This window comes from Arvicanthis niloticus, chromosome 24, assembly GCF_011762505.2.
Source record: "Arvicanthis niloticus isolate mArvNil1 chromosome 24, mArvNil1.pat.X, whole genome shotgun sequence".
NCBI lineage: Eukaryota > Metazoa > Chordata > Mammalia > Rodentia > Muridae > Arvicanthis > Arvicanthis niloticus.
Window position 1 is genome coordinate 32902303 of NC_133432.1, and position 22655 is coordinate 32924957.

Sequence of the window (22655 nt, forward strand, 5' to 3'; positions counted from 1 at the left end):
CCCACAGAGCTTTGGAAATCAGGAAGGAACAGAGAGAGGGCAAGCCTCGTTTGGGTTTCCAATCTGGCCTGATTATGGGGTGTCAGAAGTGTCGGTTTTCTGGGCAAGTAAAGAAATAAATGGCTGATAGGACTTTCCTGACTCTGTTCTGCTCCCACAGGGTACCAGATTGCCTACCGCCTGGCCAGCGGCAGTCCTCACACCTTCACCACTGTTGAGGTGGGTGCCACGGTGCGGCAGTTCACAGCCACAGAGTTGGCCCCGGAGTCTGCGTACATCTTCAGACTGTCTGCTAAGACAAGACAGGGCTGGGGGGAGCCCCTGGAGGCCACAGTTATCACCACTGAGAAGAGAGGTAAGCCCCCAGGCTCAAACCTGACTGTAGCTGGCAGGGCACACAGCAGTCCCCTCAACCCCACTCTTCCCCACAGGGCTTAGAAACCTGGGCAAGAGAGAGAGCTAGGTAGATTGCCTATTTTATTTTGTAAAGTGTGTATGGCATATTTGTATGTGTGTGTTCAGTGTGTGTGCCAATACTTATGCACATGCGTGTGCATCTGGGTGAAGGCCAGAGGTAGGGTGTCTTTGCCCCAAGACTCTCCACCTTATTTTTTGAGACAGTGTTTCGTTGAGCTAGGTTGGCTAACCAGCAAGCTCTAGGAGATCCACCTGTCTCCAAATCTCCAGTTAAAGACATGGGCCACGGTGTCTTTAATACAGTTCTTTATGTTGTAGTGACATCCCCCTCCAACCATTAAATTATTTTTGTTGCTACTTCATAACTGTAATTGTGCTGCTTCTATGGATTTTAATGTAAACATCTGTGCTTTCTGATGGTCTTCGGTGACCCCTGTGAAAGGGTTGTTCAGCCCCCAAAGGGTGACCACATAGGGAACAGCCAACAGACTAATGTCAGGATTCCACCAAGATTCCGATTGGAGAACCAGAGTTTATTAGGTCTGCTTACCATACACAGAGGGTGGGGCTTCACTTACAAGTGTACAAGTACCCCCCAAACAGCTGCAGCACACATAGTGATGACCTTATGGAATCTCCCCTTTAGTCAGCCCGCCACTTCCTATATAATCTAGCATCTACCAGGATCATTTGCAGTTATCTAGGTGGGGTGAAGGAGGGAGAGATGGCTAGAATCCCAGGTGAGGGTCCCGCGACTCTCCTATCCTCCATCTACGGAGGAGTGTCTCTAGCTCCATCACCATTAGTATACATATGACTGGTACTGTATTACTCTGCTCAGTTAGTTACTATAGCTGCTAGCCCCGGATATCTCTACTCTAAAATAACAATGTTATGTTCAGAGGAAAACACAAAAAGCCATGCAAAGGATGCTTGCCATCACAGCTAGACCCAGTGGTCTGAGAACTGGGCCAGAAGGGCTCATGGGAAACACCTGAGCTCAAGGCTCAGGACTGTGAGGTCTCGGACAAACCCTTCCTCTTTCTTTGCTATGGCACTGGCTTGGGAGGTCGGTGTGGGACACTTAGCACAGTGCCTGGGACAGCCGAGTGGCTTTCCCTGTCATCAGCAAGGCTCTCAGAGTGTGATGTAAAAACTCAACCAATATGAGTGAGTGTCACTGTTGCATTTGTGATAACGTTTATTACAAGATCTAAAGCAGGCCATCTCAGGGAGCAAGGAGTCGAACTCAGAGTGCTTAAATCTAAGTGGAAGGAGGCCAGCACAGAGCTCACTTCTTGCTCTGGTTGTCTCCAAGTATCAAGTATCATGGCCTCGGCTCCCATCCCCAGCTCTCACCAAACCCTCCTAAGGTTTTATCAGGGAAGAAACCAAGTCTCCTTCACAGAAGAAGCCTGCTGGGTGACGAACGGGCCACGCTACCCTGAGATCCACTGTGCGCTGACAGTCATTCCTCATCTCTGCAGAGTGAGCACCAGCAGAGTCAGGTCTCATCTCCACACCCTGAACCAGCAAGTTCCCCGAAAGTGTGAGATCCATCAGCCTTTCCTGACTGAGCCAGGAGCCTGGTCAGGCCACCTGCCTTCCGGGAGTCACCAAGCTGAGCATACCCGTTTCCAGGGTTTCCCCAGCTTCAGGCTGCCAGTCAGCCTGTGTTAGCCTTTCATTACTATGACAAAATAGTCCAGAAAAACAACATAAAAGAGGAAGGTTGATCTTGCCTCATAGGCTCACACGTGCTCAAACTGGCTGTGGTTGGGGCTGCAGAGGTAGAGAGGAGCCTTTGTTTTGGGGGCCCAGGCATTCCTGGCAGCAGGGGCTCATCAGCTCTAGGACGTATGGGACAGCCTGATCTCTCTAGGATAAAGACAGTCTTAAAGCAGGCAGGGACATCAAATGGTGATATAGCCCAGGCTGGTCTTGATCCTCCTGCTTTTGGCTTGTTGTTGTTGTTGTTATCGTGGTGGTGGTGGTGGTGGTGGTGGTGGTGGTGGTGGTGGTGGTGGTGGTGGTAGTGGTGGTGGTTGGTTGGTTGGGTTGGTTTTTCGAGACAGGGTTTCTCTATGCAGCCTTGACTATCCTGGATCTTACTCTGTCGACCAAGCTGTCCTTGAACTCAGAGATCCACCTGCCTCTGCCTCCCAAGTGCTGGGATTGAAGGCATGTGCCACCACCACCAGGCGTCCTTCTATTAAATGTTGGGGCTACAGGTGTATGCCATTACACCTAGCTATAGTGGGTTCTGAAGACCAAATCCACGCCTCGTTCATGCTAGGCAAACACTAGACCAGCTGAGCAGGAGAGGCCGCACATTTGGGAAGATGCTCTCTCTCTGGAATCGAGCATCTTGCTCCTCCTTGCAGATGTGCGTGTTTTACCAGTGAGTTTTCTCCAACTCCTGTTAGCCAGGCACATGTGCAGGGCTTCCCTGCCACATCCCTTGTTGCCTCCACAACCTCTCTAGTGGATACTCTTACTGGGACCTTTGTAGCATGACCTTGAACTCAGAGTAGTGATGTGACCATCAGTGCCTATAGCAACTGACTCAGGGAACTGGAATCCTAAAGATGGGTGCTGGGAGGGCCCTCCAGGGACTGGCACCTGCAGTCTGGTCTCCAGAGTACTTAGTAGTGTTTTTAAGAACTGGTGACAAGGGTCTTTGCTCAAAGACCCTCAGACAGCCACCCTTGGCCCTTGCCTTCTTCCTGGGGTCATGGGTTCTTTTATGTTCAATACTCGTGTGTGTGTGTGTGTGTGTGTGTGTGTGTGTGTGTGTGTGTGTGTGATTGCATGCACACTTGGGCATGCATGTTCATATGTGTACTTGTTTGTGTGAGTATGCACTTGTGAGTGGGTGTTTGCATGCATGTGCAGGTTATACACATGGGTTTGTAGAGTGTGGCCTCAGGTGTCATCCTTGAGACACTCTCTACCTTGTTCTTTGAGACAGGGTTTCCCACTGTCTTGCCACTTGCTGGTTTGGCTAGGCTAACTGGCCAGCGAGCCACAGGAAGCCACCTGTCCCTACCTCCCCCAGATTATGAGTATACACCGTTCCTCTGGGCTGCTTTGCACACGGGCTGTGGAGATCCAACTCTGGTCTTTGTGCTTGTACCAGAATTACCTTATCAGCTGAGACTCTCCAGCCCATCAACACTTTAAAAGCAAAGGATGAATGAGAAAGTTTTTCTAGGGCCCTTACAGACTTGAGTGGGATCCATATGAACACATACAAAACCCTTCTGTGGTAAGTCAGTGCAGCCTGGTTATGCTGACTTGTTGCCTACAGCACAGGGCCACCACTCCCTATGCCAGCACCCAGCCTCTTAGGGCTGGAACCTTGACTTCCCACCAGGTCCTAATGCAAGACTTAGGGATGGGGAGCCAGAGCCACATCCAGTGGCAGTGTAGCCATAGAAGGCCTTTGAAACTAAGAGGAAGCCCAGCTTTTTCTCGGGCCTGCAGAAATCAGGCTTCCAGCCAGCACGTACATTCACAGCCAGGCCTGTTGATTGAACCAGATCGAAGCGCCTCTCACAGCCCCGTCACTGTGGGGCCCACGATCGATGGCTGCTTTATTACACGTCACACATTTTAATCAGAATCAATAATACCCATGATAAACAATTAAACAATTATTTCTCCCTCTATGGAGTTCCTCTGTTGAAATCAATGGGGGACAGAAACACAGTGTCGGGCACATGGTACCCATTCAAGGCCAAGGCTGGTCTCAGGCACCTTACATTCTAACCCTTCCACAAGGATCCCCCACACCCCCACCCAGCACTTGACTCCCACCTCCCAAGAGAAGCCAGTAGAGGCCTCTCATGTCCTAGACTCAGGTTAACTATAAAGAAAAGGAAATTAGGTTCTAAGGATGAGCTGAGCCCCCCAATCAGCCAGTGTGCAAAGGCAACCTGATGCTTTGAAAGAGCATTGTCTGAGATGTCACTGTCATCTGGACATGGTCTTTCCTGTTGGGTCGGGGCTGGGGCCCCTGGCGGCATACACTTCTAGCTGATTCTGCTATGTGAACAAGTTCTGCTCCCAAGTCAGACCTGATCTGGTGTCTCCAACGTCAGCTTTAAGATAACCTCCTCTCTCAAAACAAGGACTTGCTTTTCTTTCTTTGTGAGCATGGCAGGGGAAGCATGCGTGTACATGTGTTCACATGTATGGGACTGCATGTGTGAGTGCACATAGAAGTCAGAAGGCCAGCCTTGAGTGTTTGTTTCCTTCCTCAGGTACCACCTACTCTGTTTCTTAAGACAGAGTAGGTCTTAAGTAAGTCTTAAGTAAGTCTCAATGGGTCCTGAAATTCTCCCATTAGGTGAGGCTGGCTTGCCAGTAAGCCCCAGGGGTCTGCCTGTCTCCAACTCTCTAGAACTGGAATTTTAAAGATGCACCATTATACCCCGATTTTTATGTGAGATCTGGGTCCTGAACTTGGGTCCTCATTCTTATATGGCAAGTACTTTTTCTGCTAATCCAGGCCTACTCTCTGGCCTCAGGACTTCCTTCACTGTGCTGGTCCCACACAGGGACTCCATCAGCTGTCATCAGGGGGGCAGCAAGGAATGGTCTCTCATGAGTCCCTGCTTTTCTCCTCCTCTGGTTGCAGAGAGGCCAGCGCCCCCCAGAGAGCTCCTGGTACCCCAGGCAGAAGTGACAGCACGCAGCCTGCGGCTCCAGTGGGTCCCTGGCAGCGATGGGGCCTCCCCGATCCGGTACTTCACCGTGCAGGTGCGAGAGCTGCCCGGTGGAGAGTGGCAGACCTACTCCTCATCTGTCAGCCATGAGGCCACAGCCTGTGCCGTTGAAAGGTACTGCAGAGTGGATGCAGAGAGGTGGGGTAGGGGAGCAGGGGACGCAGGGGGTGCAGGGGAGCAGAGTGGGGAGAAGAGGGGGCCGGTGAGCTGAGGAGGAAGGATGAGAGGAAGAGGTGGGGGACGCGTGTGGGGGCAGAGAAGGGGGAGCAGAGAAGGAGGGAATGGAGCAGGGAGGGGGAGAGGGGTGAGAGGAGGTGGGAGCAAGGGGAGCAGGGAGGGGACAGGAATACAAGGGGAATGCAGGGGAGGGGCTGAGGGGTGGGGACACTGGAGTTGGGGGGAGGAGAAGTATTCAGTATTCATCTTTCTGAACTTGGAGTCTAAGTCATTTGTCTCTCTACTGCCACAAAAAAAGAAAAAAAAAAAAAAAAAAAGTTGAAAGCAGCCTAAGGGAGGAAGGGTTCATTCTGGCTCCCAATCTGAGGCAGTCTCTCATGGCCCTGAAGGCATGGGGCAGGAGCTTGAGGCCTGTAGTCATATTGCATCCTGTCAGTAAACTCCTCCCATTCATTCTCCATTCAGGGACCCCAGCTTCTGGAATGGTGCCAACCACACTTAAAGCACATCAATTAACCCAATCTAGGTGATCCCCTGCAGGCATTCCCTGAGGCATGACTCCAGGGTGATTCTAGAGTCTGTCAGTTTGTAGTGGATGTTAACCATCACACTGGGTTATCCGCTTGATCTGATATTTAAGTAGCAGGTGTCCTTGAGGCCTGTTCCTCTGTATTCACCATTGGTGTGTGTGAGATGCCCCTCCCCTTTTCCTCGCCCCACCCCTCCTCCTTGCTCTTTCATGTCACAGAGTTCTGTTACCCTCCCACCTCCCCTCCCCAAAGCCTCCTTTTAGCCTCTCATGGACTGCTTTATAATCCCCTGGCCTCTACCTGTACTCGCTCCCACACAATACATGTGTGTAAAAGTTAGAAGTTGTTGGGCAGTGGTGGTGCAGGCCTTTAATCCCAGCACTTGGGAGGCAGAGGCAGGCAGATTTCTGAGTTCGAGACCAGCCTGGTCTATAGAGTGAGTTCCAGGACAGCCAAGGCTATACAGAGAAAGCCTGTCTCGAAAAAAAAAAAAAAAAAAAAAAAAGAAAAAGAAAACAAAACAACAACAACAACAAAAAGTCAGGAGTTATAATCTGAGCATGACAGAGAATGTGTTGAAATGTTAACAAAAAAATAATTTTTTAATTAATTAAAAAAAACTAATTTAAAATGGCCCCTATTCACAAGAGGGCCCCTACTCTCAAAGTCTCCACCTTGGCCCTCTCCAGCTCACACAGTAGGTGTCTGTGTATCCAAGGAGATGTCCTACTGAAAGCTAGCCCTCTATCTCTGTTGACACTTACCATACCAGGGACCCAAAATCTTCAGGGCTCCCATATTCCAGGTGTGCTACACACAGGCCCAAGGACTTAGGAGGCAGGAATAGGGCTGAACCCGGGCTATGCCCTGGTACCCCCAAAGGTAGATGCTGAGAAAGAGGCAGTGGGAAGGAGGTGAGTGACTGGAGGTGAAGGCCAAGAAGACACCCCTTCTCTTTGTGGTATAATAACTCCACCCCTTTGTCTGGCCACATGAAAGACAAGATAACAACAAGCTCAGTCCAAAGCATTCTAAGTATCCACAGACACTGTGTTTGGTAAGGAGAGGCCCCTGTTTCAAGACAGGCAGTTTCATTTAGTCCAGAGGACACCTGTCAGTTCCCTAATGGGCGAGAGCCAGAATTGTCTGCTGTCATGGTGTCACCCCTAATAATCCCAGCAGCTAAGTTTACTTCCATCTGCCACATGAGATCAGCTGGTGGAGAGACAGAGTTTAACTGTGGAGATCTGGCGGTTCTCTGCTCAAGTGACTGCAGTCCAGAGCCCAGTGTGAGGGTGGGATATGAGCTGCTGCCATCATGATATATGCAGAACGACTTCTATACCCAAGACCATGAATTTAGCCCTGGGGAGGGACATTGAACTGCAGGTTGTGCCTTATGTCTTAGTTAGGGTTTCCATTGCTGTGAACAGACACCGTGATCAAGGCAGCTCTTAGAAAAGACAACATTTCATTGGGGCTGGCTTACAGTTTCAGAGATTTAGTCCATTGTCCTCATGGAGGGAAACATGGCAGTACAGGCCATCATGGTGCTGGAGACAGAGCTGAGATTCTACACCTTGGTCCATAGGCAGCAGAATAAGACTGTGTCACTGGGTGTGACTTGAGCATATATGACCTCAAAGCTCCACCTCCACAGTGACACACTTCCTCCAACAAGGCCACACCTTCTAATAGTGCCACTCCCCATGGACCAAGTGAGTCTATGGGGACCATGCCTATTCAAGCCACCACACTTACCCACCCCACAACTCTGTCTGAAGGGCTTTGACCATGCAGGGAAAACTTGCATGTGAACATCCACAGCTCTAACTCATGCTGGACACTGTGACCATGGCTCCTGAGTTTGCAGAGCAGTGTGTGTCATAGACTTTGGTCCCTGTGCTGTGAATCCTCATTTCCTGAATCTTGGATACTGAGAAAACAGGTGTTGAGATTACTCAAAACTGGGCCTTAATGTGACTTGGAAGGCAAGGCATGCAGAATGTGCAAAGGGCCAGGGGACAATTCCCATAGTGTAGATGAATTTCACATCACCCCCAGAGACAGGGAGAGAGAACTTTCCAGAAGGCAAAGAGAAAGTACCATTTATTAATTGTCCACTATGTGCCAAGACCATTAGATCACTGATGGTGATTCAATGTTCACAAATGGTCTCAGGGGCTCTGATCTCCATTTTTACACATGAACCAAGTGAAACCCATAAAAATCAAATGGCTCACCCTGGCTGGTAATGATGGAGCTGTAGCTTGGCCAATGCTGCTTGGCCAACCCCACAGGAAAGGTTCAGGCTGCTCCAGAGGAGTGACAAGAATGTAGGGGAATTCAAAGAGCAGGTCTTTCTTTCCTTTATCAGGGAGTCCTTGAGGCTGGCCTTGAGGCAGGAATGACCCTGGGAGGATGGAGGCATGGGTTTGGACTGAGGTGGGAGGAGTGGGGATGCTGGGGGCAGCCATGGTCAGAGGTGAGATCTGCAGGAGTGGGCGGGGCCAGATGTATTTGCATATAGGATGCTAGTTCCAGGGAACTATAGCTAGTTTAGAGCCAAGGAAGCTGGGAGCCTGGACAGGGGCCATGATCTCCAGTCACCGTCATGACAGGTCTCCTCTGAGTCACAAGTCTCCCTACAGGGCCTCAGAGTTCCTCTTCTGTTTGCAGAAGGCAGACCTGGCTTCCAACCTGCAAGGTTAGCTCCCTGAACCTCTTGCCTGTCTGTGTCCAGCATCCTTGGTGAATGGAGTCCCGGTGACAACTGGTGTGCTGGAGGCCTCTGTGTCTTGTCCTCCTTCACAGTCAGCTTCATTTGTCTCAAAGCTGGTCTGGTTCACCCAGCCACATGTCACTGCACACTGCTCTCTGTGTTGAACAGGGCTCTCAACAGGTAGGGCAATGGAGAAAGCATCCTTGGGGAGCGTGCCATGTCGCCCCTTATGGGACACTGAATCCTCACTCTGTGAGCTGATGAATGTGATCTCAGCTTTCTCTGTTCTATGTGCAGGATGTGTCCTGCTTCTTCTGTTTTTAATTTTTAATTTTACTTTAATTTTTCTTTATTCTTGAGAATTTTGTGCATATATACAATGAAAGATGATTGTGTTTACTCCTCTAGCCCCCATAATAATCCCACACGACATATCCCTCCAACACACACGCACATACATACACATACTCACACACATGCACATGCACACACTCACACATACACTCACATACACACACACGTACACTCACACATATCACACACGTGCACATGCACACACTCACACATGCACACACTCACACATGCACACTCACACACACACTCCACTAAGTCTAGTTGATACTGTTCATATGTGCATGGATGTGGGACCATCCACTGGAATATGACAACCCCACCAGAGGTCACATTATCAAAAAAGAGTGATTCATGACCCTCTCTGGGGAAATCATCATTCTCTTATGGTCTTTGAGACATCGGTAACACGTGGTATACATATATACACTCAGGCCCCATATACATATACATAATAAAAAACAAAATAAACTTAGGGCTGGAGAGATGGCTTGGTGATTAAGAGCACTTACTTCTCTTGCAGAAGACCTAGATTCAGTCCCCAGTGCCCACATCAGATGACTCTCAACAGCCCATAATTCTAGTTCTTAGGGATCTGACATCCTCTTCTGGTCTCCATGACACCTGCATGCACATAGGTGTACACATAATACATTAAAAATAGACAAATATTCCTCCCCTACCCCCAGCAACTGCCAAAAGCCCCCCTGTCAGGGGTGGTCAAGCCTGGAGATCATCAACCCCATCCAAGCTGGCATTTTTGCTGGCTTGATCTTGTGCAGATGACCCCAGCTGCTGTGAGTTCATGTGTGATAGCCATCTCATGTCCAAGAGGCAGCATTTCACAGTGGTCCTCCACACCCTCCAGCTCTTGTGCTCCTCCTACCTCCTCGTTCACAGTGTTCTCTGAGGCCATGAGGGAGGCTATGGATGTGTTGTTTAGGGTTAAACACTCAGTCTTTTATTTGTAGTATTTAGTTATTCCCCCACCCCACATTGACTATTGCCCTCTACAAAAAGAAGCTCCTCTGACCAAAGCTAAGAGGAGCCCAGGTCTGTGGGTATAAACACAAATATTTAGGAGACACTTTGAAAGCATGACCATTTAGGAAAATATAATCGTAGGTTCTACCCTAGGGCCTATGACCTCCTCAGCTATGGACTTTTGAACAAGATTATATGGGGCATAAAACTCTCTCTTGGGGAGCAGGCCTCAAATTCAATCAGAAAGTGGTTAGTCACCCCCATAACAGCTGTGCCACTATTGTCCAGGGGGGCACATTTGTGTGGCAGGTCAGTATTACAGCATGTGGCATGTTCCTTCCCAAGGTGGTTTAGAGCAGCATGGTCACCATAATGTGTTCATCTCTTTGGCAAAGTGTTGTTGAGCATCCTCGGGTGCTGAGCACAGTCCTCGGGCCAAAAGGGGCAGGAGTTCCTGAGGCTGCCCTAGCCTCCATCTCTAGGGATGCAGAATGCTAGTGTGGCTATGAGAAAGAAGCCATGGGAAGGCCAGGGCTCAGCTGATAGAGTGCATGCCTGGCACACACAAAGCTCTGGATGCCATTCCCAACCCCACATAGAACCAGACGTGTTGATACACACTTCCAATGTCAAGTCTTGAGGATATGGAAACAGGAAGATCAGGAAGTCAGAGTCATTTTCAGGTACATAGTAAGTTCATAGCCAGTTTTAGCTGCAGACTTGGAAGGAAGGAAGGAAGGAAGGAAGGAAGGAAGGAAGGAAGGGAGGGAGGGAGGGAGGGAGGAAAGGAAGGAGGGAGGGAAGGAAAGAAGGAAGAAGGGAGGGAGGGAAGGAAGGAAGGAGGGAGGGAGGGAGGGAAGGAAGGAAGGAGGGAAGGAAGGAAAGAAGGAAGGAAGGAAGGAAGAAAACAAAGGGTCAAAGGGCATCTAGGATGTTATGTGATGGGCACTTACTTTAGCTTTTTAAGATACTATCTAAGAAATAATAATGACAACAGCTGTGTGTGTATATGTGCGTGCTGTATATGCATGTATGCACATGTGTATGAAGATACAGCCCCGCATAGGTTAGATGAGGGTGACATGTGTTTTGCTCCATCATTATCTTATTCCATTGAAACAGGGTCTCTTACTGAACCTGGAGCTAGTCTGGCAGGTAGCAAGGCTGCCTCTCCTTCCTCCAGCACTGGGCTCACACACACAGCCACCCACCCATGTGGTATTAGGGATTTGAACTCAGGTCTCTTTATGCTTGCACAGCAAGCCTTTTTACCCACAGAGCTGTCTCCCCAGCTGTTTTAAATGAGTGCGTACTACAGAGTCTCCCAAGTGCCTCACCTGATTTAATTCTCAGGACAGCCTCTTGATGTCTGTTTATTAGCCACACAGATGCTTTAGGGTTTTGCTGCTGTGGAGGCACAGCACGGCTGAGGCAACTCTTTTTTTTTTTTTTTTTTGGTTTTTCGAGACAGGGTTTCTCTGTGTAGCTCTGGCTGTCCTGGAACTCACTCTGTAGACCAGGCTGGCCTCCAACTCAGAAATCCGCCTGCCTCTGCCTCCCAAGTGCTGAGATTAAAGGTGTGTGCCACCACCGCCCGCCGGCACCGAGGCAACTCTTATAAAGGAAACCATGTAACTGGGGCTGGCTTGCAGGTTCAGAGGTTCAGTCCATTATCATCGAAACAGGAAGCATGCAGGCAGACAGTGCTGGAGAAGGAGCTGAGAATTCTACATCTGAATCAGCAAACAGCAAGGAGAGATTGTGAGCCATTGGCCTGGCTGGAGCATCTGAGACCTCAAAGCCTGCCCCCAGTGACACACTTCCTTCCACAAGGCCACACCTCCTCCCACAAGGCCACACCTCCTAATAGTCCCACTCCCTGTGGGCCAAGCATTCAAACACATGAATGTATGGGAGGCTGAACCTATTCAGACCACCACACCAGATGAGGAAGTGTCTGCAAAGTGGCCCATCCAAGCATAGCTGGGTGACAGACTGGAAGGTATATATCAGAGTGTACATTTTTAAGATCCCCATGCTGCTTTTAACACCAGGGAAGCAGCTAGCCATTCAAAATGTGGGCTCTCAGTGTATGAGGCTGTGAAGTAACAGGGGCTAGGCAGGCATTGATCACTGAAATTAGACACAGTAGCTTCTGGAAATCCGGGAACAGGTGGACGTGATTTGTTTGAGCTAAACAAAAGTCCCCAGAAACCACAGCAAAGATCATTCTAGGCAGCAGGCCTTTGGGGGACTCTCCGTTAAAGCTGAGTTAAGCCAACCAAGACCAGAGTCTCCTGGTTTCTGCTGGTGAAGCTGGGCCTATAGGGGTCTAGGAATTGGCAAGGCCAGAGCTTTAGAGAAATGCTGTTATCTAATGTATTCAGAGGCAGGGGAGCTCAAAAGTACTCTGATTGTGGCAGCTACAAAAACACAGCTCTCACTTCAAGGGGTAGAATTTATTCTGAAGTCAAGTTTGAGTGAACATAGTCCAGGAGTGCAGCTCCAGACTACCTCAAATACCACGCTCCATCATGGTAACAATTCCATGAGGTTTTATGGTAACATAAAGAAAGCCCTAAGTCAAGGCAATTTAAAATACATTGTTGGAAACTGCAGGTGTCGGAAACCACAGGTAGGCGATTACAGAGAGGAGGAAATCTGCTTTAGTTTCAGATGCTGTCTGAGGACTTTCTTGGCCTTTGGGCAGGTGTGGAAGCCAGAGGTCTGTCTGTACCTTCTGAAAGGATTTGGCTAAAAGTCACATGGATGTACACTCACACCCAGAGGTGGGCATTGATGGCTCTTTAGGGGACTAATGGGAGTCCAAGATAACTTCCTCCCCACGTGTGACAGCCAAGCAGCCTTACAGAATGCCCTTTTCTTTCTCTTTTCTTTTCTTTATTTCCTTCTTTCTCTTCCTCCCATCCCAGAACTTTAATCTACAATGGTTTCTGGAACTGATTATAGGTTTTCTAAAGAACAGAACCTCTTTGAAGTCAGCATTTCCTTAGTGGCCCATTTTCATCCTGCCTGGGAACTTTGTCCCTAGTGCAAGCTGGACAGTGTATGCTCACCCTTGGTGTAGCATGGGCTTCAGCACCTGGAAGGGAGAAGGACCCTATGGCATGTCTGGCTGGGGTAGGGCAGAGACATCGGTGAATCCAAAGAGGTTGATGGGCCAGGACAGAGCCCTGGCAGGAACCCTAGGGAGGCGTGAGGGGCAGGCTTTGCTCTGGATACATTAGAGCTAGAAGACAGATCTTTCAGCTCCTCCCCTGAGCCCAACCCCAGCTCTACCCCTTCATCCTTGGTCTAGGCAAGCAGTGATTTACTGTGTAGCATCTTATTAAAGAGGTATTGAATGTCCTCTGGACAAAATTGTCTCACTGATATCTCCCTCAGTGATGCTGTCTCTCCCTGGGCACCATGGCAGTCTAGTGGGCCCTGAAAGGATCTGTAGCTGTATCCACTGAGTGTTCTGTCCGTACTGGTTGCAGGTGACCCAACTTAGCAGTTCCCGAGGCAGGGGAAACATCTGTCTGCCTCTCCAAGATTCTTTAGTTGCTAGACAGACAGACAGACAGACAGAGACAGACAGATAGGCTCCCTATAGTCACTGATTTCTTTCCATTGCAGGCTGAGGCCTTTCACCTCCTACAAGCTGCGCCTGAAGGCCACCAATGACATTGGAGACAGTGACTTCAGTGCAGAAACAGAGGCTGTGACCACATTGCAAGACGGTGAGCAAAAGCCAGCCCAACAGAACCGCTCCCTACTGCGGCACTAAGGCCTGAGGGCAACTTCCTCCCAGAAAGAGACCCAGCTCCTGTCTTGAGCAGAGAGGAGGGGTCACCAGGGAGGGTGACAAGCAGGGGAAGTCCATTAGTAACTGACAGCCTGGGGTGTTCCTACACACCCGGTGGTCATAAATCAAGGCCCCCCAGAGAGCTTCCAGATGGAATGGAACTTGCTTTGATTGGCTTCCAAAACCCTGGTCCATTAGAAATTGAATAATTAATGGGGGTCGTTAAAAATAGATGTCTGTGGGTAGCTGGGTCCAAGCAGTTTCAGATTCCCCCCCCCCCCCCAAGCACCAGGTGGCTTCTTCACCTGCTTCTGACCTCAGAGGCATTGGACCTGAAGATACATTGTCTCATCAGTAACCTGTTGGGGTGTGGGAAGGAGTGCAGTGAGCCTGGGAGAGCACTCCATCAGACACAGCTATAACCTGACAAGCCTGATGGGAGATGGATACTGTGTAACTCCCAGATCAGCCTCAGAGCCCAGGCACTTAGTGCGGCCACCGGGGCTTTGTGGGAACTCCCTGAAAGCTCTGTCTTTTCCGTTTAACGCTCCAGTGCAATGGTTTCCAACTGGGCCAGGTCCCAGCTGCCTGGTCCTGTGACCTCACATCATGTGTCGTTGCCCCCCCTCCTCCTCCACTCCCAAACCCTTCAGAGCCTGGATGTTTAACTTGCACCACACAAAGTTTCATGCCACCTCAGGGACTAGCCCAGGGGTGGAAGTGAGTCATTGCAGCTTCTCAGACACACTCAAGATGTTTGATGCAGAAACAAAATAAAAACAAGCAAAAAAGCAGCTCTTGCCTCAACAGGAATGGGAGACACTTTACTTGGGAGTCAAATTTGAGTGACCATGGTCCAGGGGAACACAGATTCAGGTTGCCTCAAATACCGTATTTCAACATGACAACAATTCTATGTATACAGTTTTTATGGTGGCAGAGCAAAGGAAATTTTAAACAAGAACAATTTTGAATTTGTGGATGAAACAAATTGGTGGGAACACCAGGTAGATAGGTTACAGTAATGACTGCTGTAGACCTCAGACTTACCTGGTGACATTTTAGCCTTTGAGTTAGGGAAGCTGGGGTCTGTTTGTACATTTCAAAAGGATTTACATAACAGTCCTGATGGTGTTAGATTGCACACAGTAGTAGGCAATCCATGACTATTTAGGGACTAAGATAGCTAAAGATAATTCAGCTTCCCAGAACTATAACATTCCAACTCCCTAGGGTCACAGACATTGTAACTCCAACCTTCCCCCCCCCCACCCTGAGAATTTCAGGTTAACACAGTGAATTTTACTGCAAACCCAGCATCCATACTGTGGTTGAGTCCACTGGGTCAGGTGCCTGATAAAGAGACTCTAGGCTTCCCTGAATCCCAGGAGAAATGAACCCTGTGCAATCCTGAGAGTTGAGGTTCTGCTTGCAGCTGTAGGGGCTAAGAAGCAGCAGAGCTCAGGAGAGAAGCTGTGACCTTGTATAGGAAGCTGGGTGGGCGGCCCAAGGCAAGGCGCATGGCCAAGGATGTGGGAAACAAAGCAGGCACAAAAACCCTTCATTCACTGCTGAGAATATGTGGAAGGAGAAAGGCTATCAATGAACTCCTTTAAAACAGGGTTTGCCTGGCAGTGGTGGTAGCGCACGCCTTTAATCCCAGCACTTGGGAGGCGGAGGCAGGCAGATTTCTGAGTTTGAGGCCAGTCTGGTCTACAGAGTGAGTTCCAGGACAGCCAGGGCTACACAGAGAAACCCTGTCTCGAAAAACCAAAACCAAAAAACAAAACAAAAACAAAAAAACCTGAGGGTTTGACCTGGGTTCAAATCCCCAGCACCCATGTTAAAAAAAAAAAAAAAAATCAGCAACATTTGTAACCCCAGCTGGGGGTTGGGGGTAGGGGTGCCAGGGTTAGCTAGCCAGACAGTTGAGTCAAAGTGGAGAAACTGTGGGTTCAGCAATAGACTTTCAAACTGAGGTAGAGAGTATCAACGTTAACTTCGAGCCTCCACACACTCCCCTGAGGACCAGCACATAAACATATACACCCATGCATAGAGTCTTCACACACACACACACACACACACACACACACACACACACACACACACGTTCACAGGAGAGGGGAAGGGAGGAACAAGGGTAGAAAGTCGGCATCAAAGGAAACCTGAAAAAAAAAAAAAACCACATTCATTTTTATCTTGCATCAGACACAATAGAGAGAATATTTGCAACAGTGCACTAATTCTTAGAAGAAAGACACCCAGACACCCAGCAGGCTGCTTTCATTGTTGGGTTATCTCTGACAAACAGGGAGCACTGTATCCTGACAGGCTCCCAGCGACCTCAAGGAATAGGCCATTTCTGAAAAGCTATTCAAGGACCTCTCCAGGCTCCCCAGGCCCCTTCTCAAGCCTTTGATATTCAAATGGAGCTTTTGAGGCCCCTATCTCATCATCTTCCTTGTCTGAGACTTGCAATTTCCCTTTGTGGGTGGATTTGCATTGTGTTTGTGGCCCTTTGTCTCCCTCTGTCAGGTGGAAATTGACTGGTAAGACCAACCCTACCTTAGCTGGAAGAGGGAGGGGCTTCTGATGACTCTGAGTGACTTTTTCTTTTTGCTGAGTTAGTGATGGAATCCAAGGCCTTGCAGGTGTTCACCCCAGCCCCTCACTGGGGGATTCTAGACACTTACTCTGTACCTGAGTCCAGTCCCTAGCCATTGTTGGTTTTGTTTTTATCTTTTGTTTTGTTTGACACAGGGCTTCAATTACTGCACAGGCTGGTCTTGAGTTTGCAGTCCCTCTGCCTGTGCCTCCCAAGTCCCCAGGATCTCAGGCATGGTGGCCCCTGATCCCCATTTTGTTTGCTGGTTGGTTGGTTGGTTTTTCAAGACAGGTTTTTCAAGGACTTCGTAACAGTCCTGGCTATCCTGGAATTCATTTTATAGACCACGCTGGCTTTGAACTCACAGAGATCCACCTTCCTGTGCTTCCTGAGTGTTAGGATTAATGGTGTGCACCATCACTGCCCCGTCCTCATTTCTTAATAGCTTAATATTTATCAACCGCATAGGGTTCTTGGGATGGATAAAGGTTCACATTGACCACAGACTAGTATAAGGTCTAAAGCAGTGGTTCTCAACTGATGTGTTTATAAAAAGATAAAGAGATAAAGAATATGTTCTGTGGAGGTATGTGGTGAGGTATGGGGAAAGGGGATGTCTCAGCGGGCCCACGCTGAGGTATCCCTTGCCCCTGAGGGACAGCCACACACCGGTATCGTATAGTTTATTCAGGGCATGGGGAGGGGAGTTAAGAGGGTAGTAGAGGCAGAGAGAGAGAGAGAGAGAGAGAGAGAGAGAGAGAGAGGAGAAAGAGAGAAGAGAGGGGAGGGGAGGGGAGGGGAGGGGAGGGGAGGGGAGGGGAGGGGAGAAGAGAAGAGAAGAGAAGAGAAGAGAAGAGAAGAGAAGAGAAGAGAAGAGAAGAGAAGAGAAGAGAAGTAGAGGCTGACCATGAGCACATGGAGAGAGGGAAGAGGAAAGGGAGAAGAGGAAAGGGGTGAGAGGCAAGAGAGGAGGCGGAGAGCAAGAGATCAAGAGAGAGAGGAGGGGCAAGCAGCCCCTTTTATAGTGGGCCAGGCCTACCTGGCTGTTGCCAGGTAATTGTGTGGGTGGAGTTTAGACAGAATGCTAACATCAACCTTCCTAATACTGCAACCCTGAAAGGAACATGCCCAGTCCTGTCTAGCTCCATAAGCACTTATCAAGCTGGCTCTTGTTGGCACTTGGGCGCCAACACAGAGACACAGAGGATCAGTTTGGTAGATAAGCAAGGATTATGAGATCTGGAGAGGGCAGAAACGCCATGGGGAGGAGGCCTCCTACGCCTGATACATGGCAAGGCTTCTGCTTTGGTCCAAAATCAGGCTCAGCTATGGTAGGAACCAGCCCGACCTTGTCCTTCCCAAGAGCAGACAGAACTACTACAGCTTCCTGGTTCACAGCCAGATGCCATTTGCCTTGCTGTCCAGCCAGCGGCAGCTTCATCTCTATGACCAGTCGTATCTGTGTTTCACACTGGAGCACGTGATCTCACTGTGACCACCTGGCTTGCTCACAAGGAATGAACAACTATCACCCACAATTTCAGAAAATGCTGTCTGACTCCCATCCCCAAAGACGTGGAAGCCCAAGAAGGGTCTTAGGCAGGAGCTCCCAGAGTACCGTGGGTGTCCTGAGGGGCCCATGGGGGATTCTACCTCACCTGCATGCCCTAGCATGGTTAAAGGAAGGGTACCATGTAGGAGCCACCCTTGTTATATTAGGCAGATAAATGACAGGTGAAGGTACCCAAAGAGAAGAAGACCACTCACCCCCACACCAAAGGATACCTGAAACCCTCCAGAGTCATTCTAACCCTGCCTTCTTCTGCCTGCTGCCCTGCAGTTCCAGGAGAACCACCAGGATCTGTCTCAGCCACACCGCACACCACATCCTCGGTCCTGATCCAGTGGCAGGTAAGAGCCAGGGCACTCAGTTATCTCTGAAGCATGCTTTGGCTTCCTGGTTCAGTCAACCAAGACCACTGTACAGTGTCTACACACAAGCCAAGCACATGCCAAGTATTTGACAGCCTGTCTGAGTTAGACAGAACCCCCAACTGAGGAATGAGAGCAGGAATCTACAGGAGAGGGCTGGCTCAGGGTTGGGGCTCCCTTAGGCCCAGCACTGAAGAAATAGGTGTTCAGATCCTGCCCTCAGACCTTGCAAAGCACAGGGATGAGACGAGAGGCCTCCTTCTGGCCAGTGAGGGAAACTCCCGATGCCATAACCTGGGGGCTGTCCTGCTAAGGAGCTGAAGGGCCTAAGGGCAGGAGGGAGAGCTGATACTGTGGGCCGTGTGCAGGGAGCCACAGGAAGGCTTGCTTAGCCCAAGTCTGGCCACTGTGTGCTGGGGATAGAAAGGGTGGACCAAGTGATCGTGAGACTCTTCCTTAAGGTTGGTGGTGGTGTCCAGGGGAATGGCAGGTGCCAGTACGAATGCAGAGACGAAGATATCTCAATGACTTTGTGCTGTGCAGACTTTCAGTACCGTGAAAAAGTAACCTGGGGGAAGGGGGAGGGAACAACACAAAAGAAGGGAAGTCTTATTGAAGTATCTCCATTTCAGTGAGTTACAGGCCATCCTAGAAACTCATTCTAAAAGAATTATTTACGTGACCCACTGAAGAGGAAACCTGCTGAGTGGCAGAAGCTTATCTCTGAGGGCTGAAAGACCCAGGCTAGGGTACCAGTAAGGGCCTGGGAAATGAATGAACAGGACCCTCTGGGCAGGATGGCCTAAGAACTGTGTGGCCAACCTCAAGCATGACAGACAATTCAGAGTGGAGCCCTAGGAGTACTAGAGCCTGGAGCCTGCACTGAGAAGAATAAAAGAAACCAGACCAGGCAGGTGGAGGAGCCATCTTACCCCCAAAGTGTCTGGATCACCCAGCTAGTGTAATGGCCAGTGGCTGCTGCAGGTCCTGATCATCCAGTGTACCATGTTGTCTCTTAAATGCCTAAGGGTTACCTTGTATCTCATATTAGCTACTTTCCTTCTAGCTGAGACTAAATATCTAATAAGAACCAAGTTAAGCCAAGGGGGAGGATGTATTCAAGTTTGAAGTTCCAGGGTTCAACCCATCAGGATGGGAAAGAGGTAACAACAGGATCTGGAGGCAGCTGGTCACATTGTATCCACAGTCAGGAAGCAGAGAAAGATGGATGTCGTGCCTAGCTCACTTTCTTCTTGTTCAATCCAGGACCTCAGCACATAGATACCACTCAGCACTAGGGACCATCTTCCTGCTTTGTATAACCTAATCTAGAAACTGCTTCACAGACATGCCCAGAGCTCTGTCTCCTGTGTGATCCTAGATCCTGTCAGGTTGACAGCCAGTACTAACCCTCACAGGTTATGACACTGCCACTGAGGTGCAAAAGTGGGGTCAACCTAATGGAATCTGATGCGGAGAACAGGACTCTAGCAGCAAAGGTCCCCTGCTGGGAATACAACAGCTCCCCTCACTGACCAGAGTCACTACTCAGTGACAGGTGCCTTTCAAGGCAATTAAAAGATATTTCCAAATGTTTCCTGGCGACACTGCCAGCTCACTCCTGTGCACCCAGCCTCTGGGTTCACCAGAGTATGGGCAACATACTCAAGAGAGAATCATCCAGGGCTCCCATCTACCCAATATGTCTAAGAGCCACCCATGGCAAATGTCCTCGACCTCAGCATGCCAGGGGCCACTGTGACCCCACTGAGGCCTCTCTGGACAGCAGGTGTCACAGATGCCCATCTCCGGCATTCCATGTCCTTACTTCCTACAGGCCTTGCTTCAGCCATGACCTGGCATCAGGGTCTGTGATGTGAGGCCAGACCAGGCAGAAGTTCCAGGTCCTGGTGCTGCTGTGGCTCTCATCCTTCACAAGCATACGGGGGAGGGGAGAAAGGGCTGGTTTGGGGTCAGTTGCTGAAGGGATGGGAACGCAGCTCCACACTGACACCTGCAGCAGCCCAAGGAGGTCTCTTAATCTTTTAGGGATCTTGACTCAAATAAAACAGCACCTAGGCATCAGCGTAGAAAAGAATTTCAGAACCAGCCAGTGTGAAGCAGAGTTGGAATCTACTAAAAGGAGAAAGAAAGGCACCAGACAAAGAGCAAAACGTACCTCAGAGTGAACACGGCTTCCCAGAGAGGAGACCCGGGGTCAGTCTTCACTGTGTCTAGATTTTGGAAGTTCCTGGAATTCTGTTGCTTAGAGAATTTCTAAGAGGCCATCCCCTCCCCTACCTTAGTCCCCATCTTTGATCATTGAGATTATAAGAGGACTCCAGAGATGCCTTGAGCCAGACTGTAATCAAAGAGAGTGATACTGATACAGTATCACTAAGGCTGTGCAAGGGAGTTAGGACTTGGTTGAGGTTTTTTGTTGTTGTTGTTGTTATTTTGTTTGGGGCGGGGTCTGTTTTGTTTTTATTTGTTTGTTTGCTTACTGTCACTGGGGTTTCTAGTGAGATTCCTGGAATACTGCAGGTTACATCTGAGAGGAGATGCCTTAGGCAAATTAGGAGACTTGCCTTAGGCAAATGTTTCTTGGGTCTGAATTGATTCTCAGCCAGTGAAAGGCTTCAACCAGACTCTGGGGTGAAGAGCTCTGTTTTCTTCTCATGCCCATAATTCTCTCTGCCTTGCTGACTGCCTTCACTCCTACTGTGCCAGATTCTACTAGAAAATTAGCATTTTATTTGTAGACATGGCAGCTGGCCTACCAATAATGAGTTATGCATCTTTTCCATAGAGGCAGAGAGTGCTCCGGGCAGGGTGCATCTTCCCCTTTGAATAAAGTTGCTGTGCCTCTGAGCTGCTGCCAGTCCCAGTCCAAGGCAGCACAGGTGTCAAGGCTCCTCCTGGCTGCTGGACAGCTCCATGAAGTGGCTCAGAGCTGCACCAAAGGCACTTGGCATATGTGCCCATCAGCTGTGCCCTCCAGTGTCCAATAGAACAAACAGATTTCAAAAAGCCCAGAGCAAGAGGTGGTCAGTCCAATGTACTGTAGAAATAAATGCCTGTCAACCAGCAGGCAATTGAAACACAATTAAAATTACGAGTAATTTAGGAAATTGGAGACTGGAACGAAGAAAGAGGAGCTGGGTTTAAATATAGATCCTCGTTCCCCATGAAGCATCTCACCTGTAACCTTTTGGTTTTTTTTAGCAATTTGCTTTTTTAAAAAATACAAACATGGGCTGTAATTTGAAGGCTGTGGGGTCCTCATCAATACCTTCCCCACTGTGAGCTGTTGGGCTTCAGGCTTCTTAGGGAGTCGATCATATTTTGCCTTTAACAGGGTCCAACTCTGCTCGCGTCCTAGGATGTGAATATGTGTCCTAGGTGGGGGTCGTGTCATTTTGCAATGAGCACTGTTTGTCCCAGGCCTCTAAACTGATGACAGTTCCTATGAACCCCTCTGTGCCCCAATCCCACATACCCACCCTCAAGCCACCCTGATACCTCAAGGGGGTTGTTTGGTTATTTTTCTCTTTGCTGTGACAGACATTGACAAGAAACTAACTTAATGGAGGGACGGCTTGTTGTGACTCACAGCTCTAGGGTGCTGTGGGCCATAGTGGGAATAGCATGACAGCAGGATTTTGGACACCTGCTTGTGTTGCATGCACTGTGAAGAAACAGAAATGAATGCTGGCACTCTTCTTTATAATGAGGACAGAAGCCCATGGGATAGTTCAATCCACCTCAGCACACTCTAGAAATTTCCTCACAGACATGCCCAGATGCTTACTGGCAAAGGAGAGACCTGCTCACCTCTTGCATAGGCTAAGGGATTCTTTCTTCTGTGACCATGATGGCAGCCAAGACAAAGGCCATGGCATGGAGCTTGAGGCATGTGCAGCTGAGATCCCAGGGTTTATTTCCTTTTCTCTCCTCCTGCACTTCCATGCACAGAAGCATGAGGAAGCAAGGGAGAGAGGCTGCTAGCTGTGTCTAAGGGACAGAAACACATGACAGGGTGGCTAGATCTTCTCCAGGGGACAAGGTAGAGAGAAGGCTCAGCCTGGGCAAAGATGCAACTATAAAGTTTCTGGCTCTTGTGATGTGGATATATTATGTTCCCCCAAAGTCTAATGCTTAGTTCTGGACACAAGTAGCCAGCTTTGGGGCTTCAGGGAAGTGGTTGGATAAGTGATCTGACTAATCTGTTGATGGACCCAGAACTCGAAGAGACTCTTGGGATGTGGTGGAGCTCTTGAAAGAAGGGCTCTGAGTAAGAGGTGGTTAACTAGGAGCGTGCCCCGTGTGTGTGTGTGTGTGTGTGTGTGTGTGTGTGTGTGTGTGTGTGTGTGTGTGCTTGTGCATGCATGCTGAG

The 22655-nt window shown here is 49.3% G+C and overlaps 1 protein-coding gene across 1 annotated transcript in view; it reads left to right on the forward strand.

Annotated features, from left to right (window-relative positions):
* Positions 1-22655, forward strand: part of Sdk1 (sidekick cell adhesion molecule 1) — a 964506-nt gene that overhangs the window by 864729 nt on the left and 77122 nt on the right. The window contains exons 29-32 of the mRNA XM_076923544.1: positions 161-355; positions 5060-5261; positions 13551-13654; positions 18168-18238. Of these exons, the coding sequence (XP_076779659.1) occupies positions 161-355; positions 5060-5261; positions 13551-13654; positions 18168-18238 (572 nt within the window). The remainder of the gene's footprint in view (positions 1-160; positions 356-5059; positions 5262-13550; positions 13655-18167; positions 18239-22655) is intronic.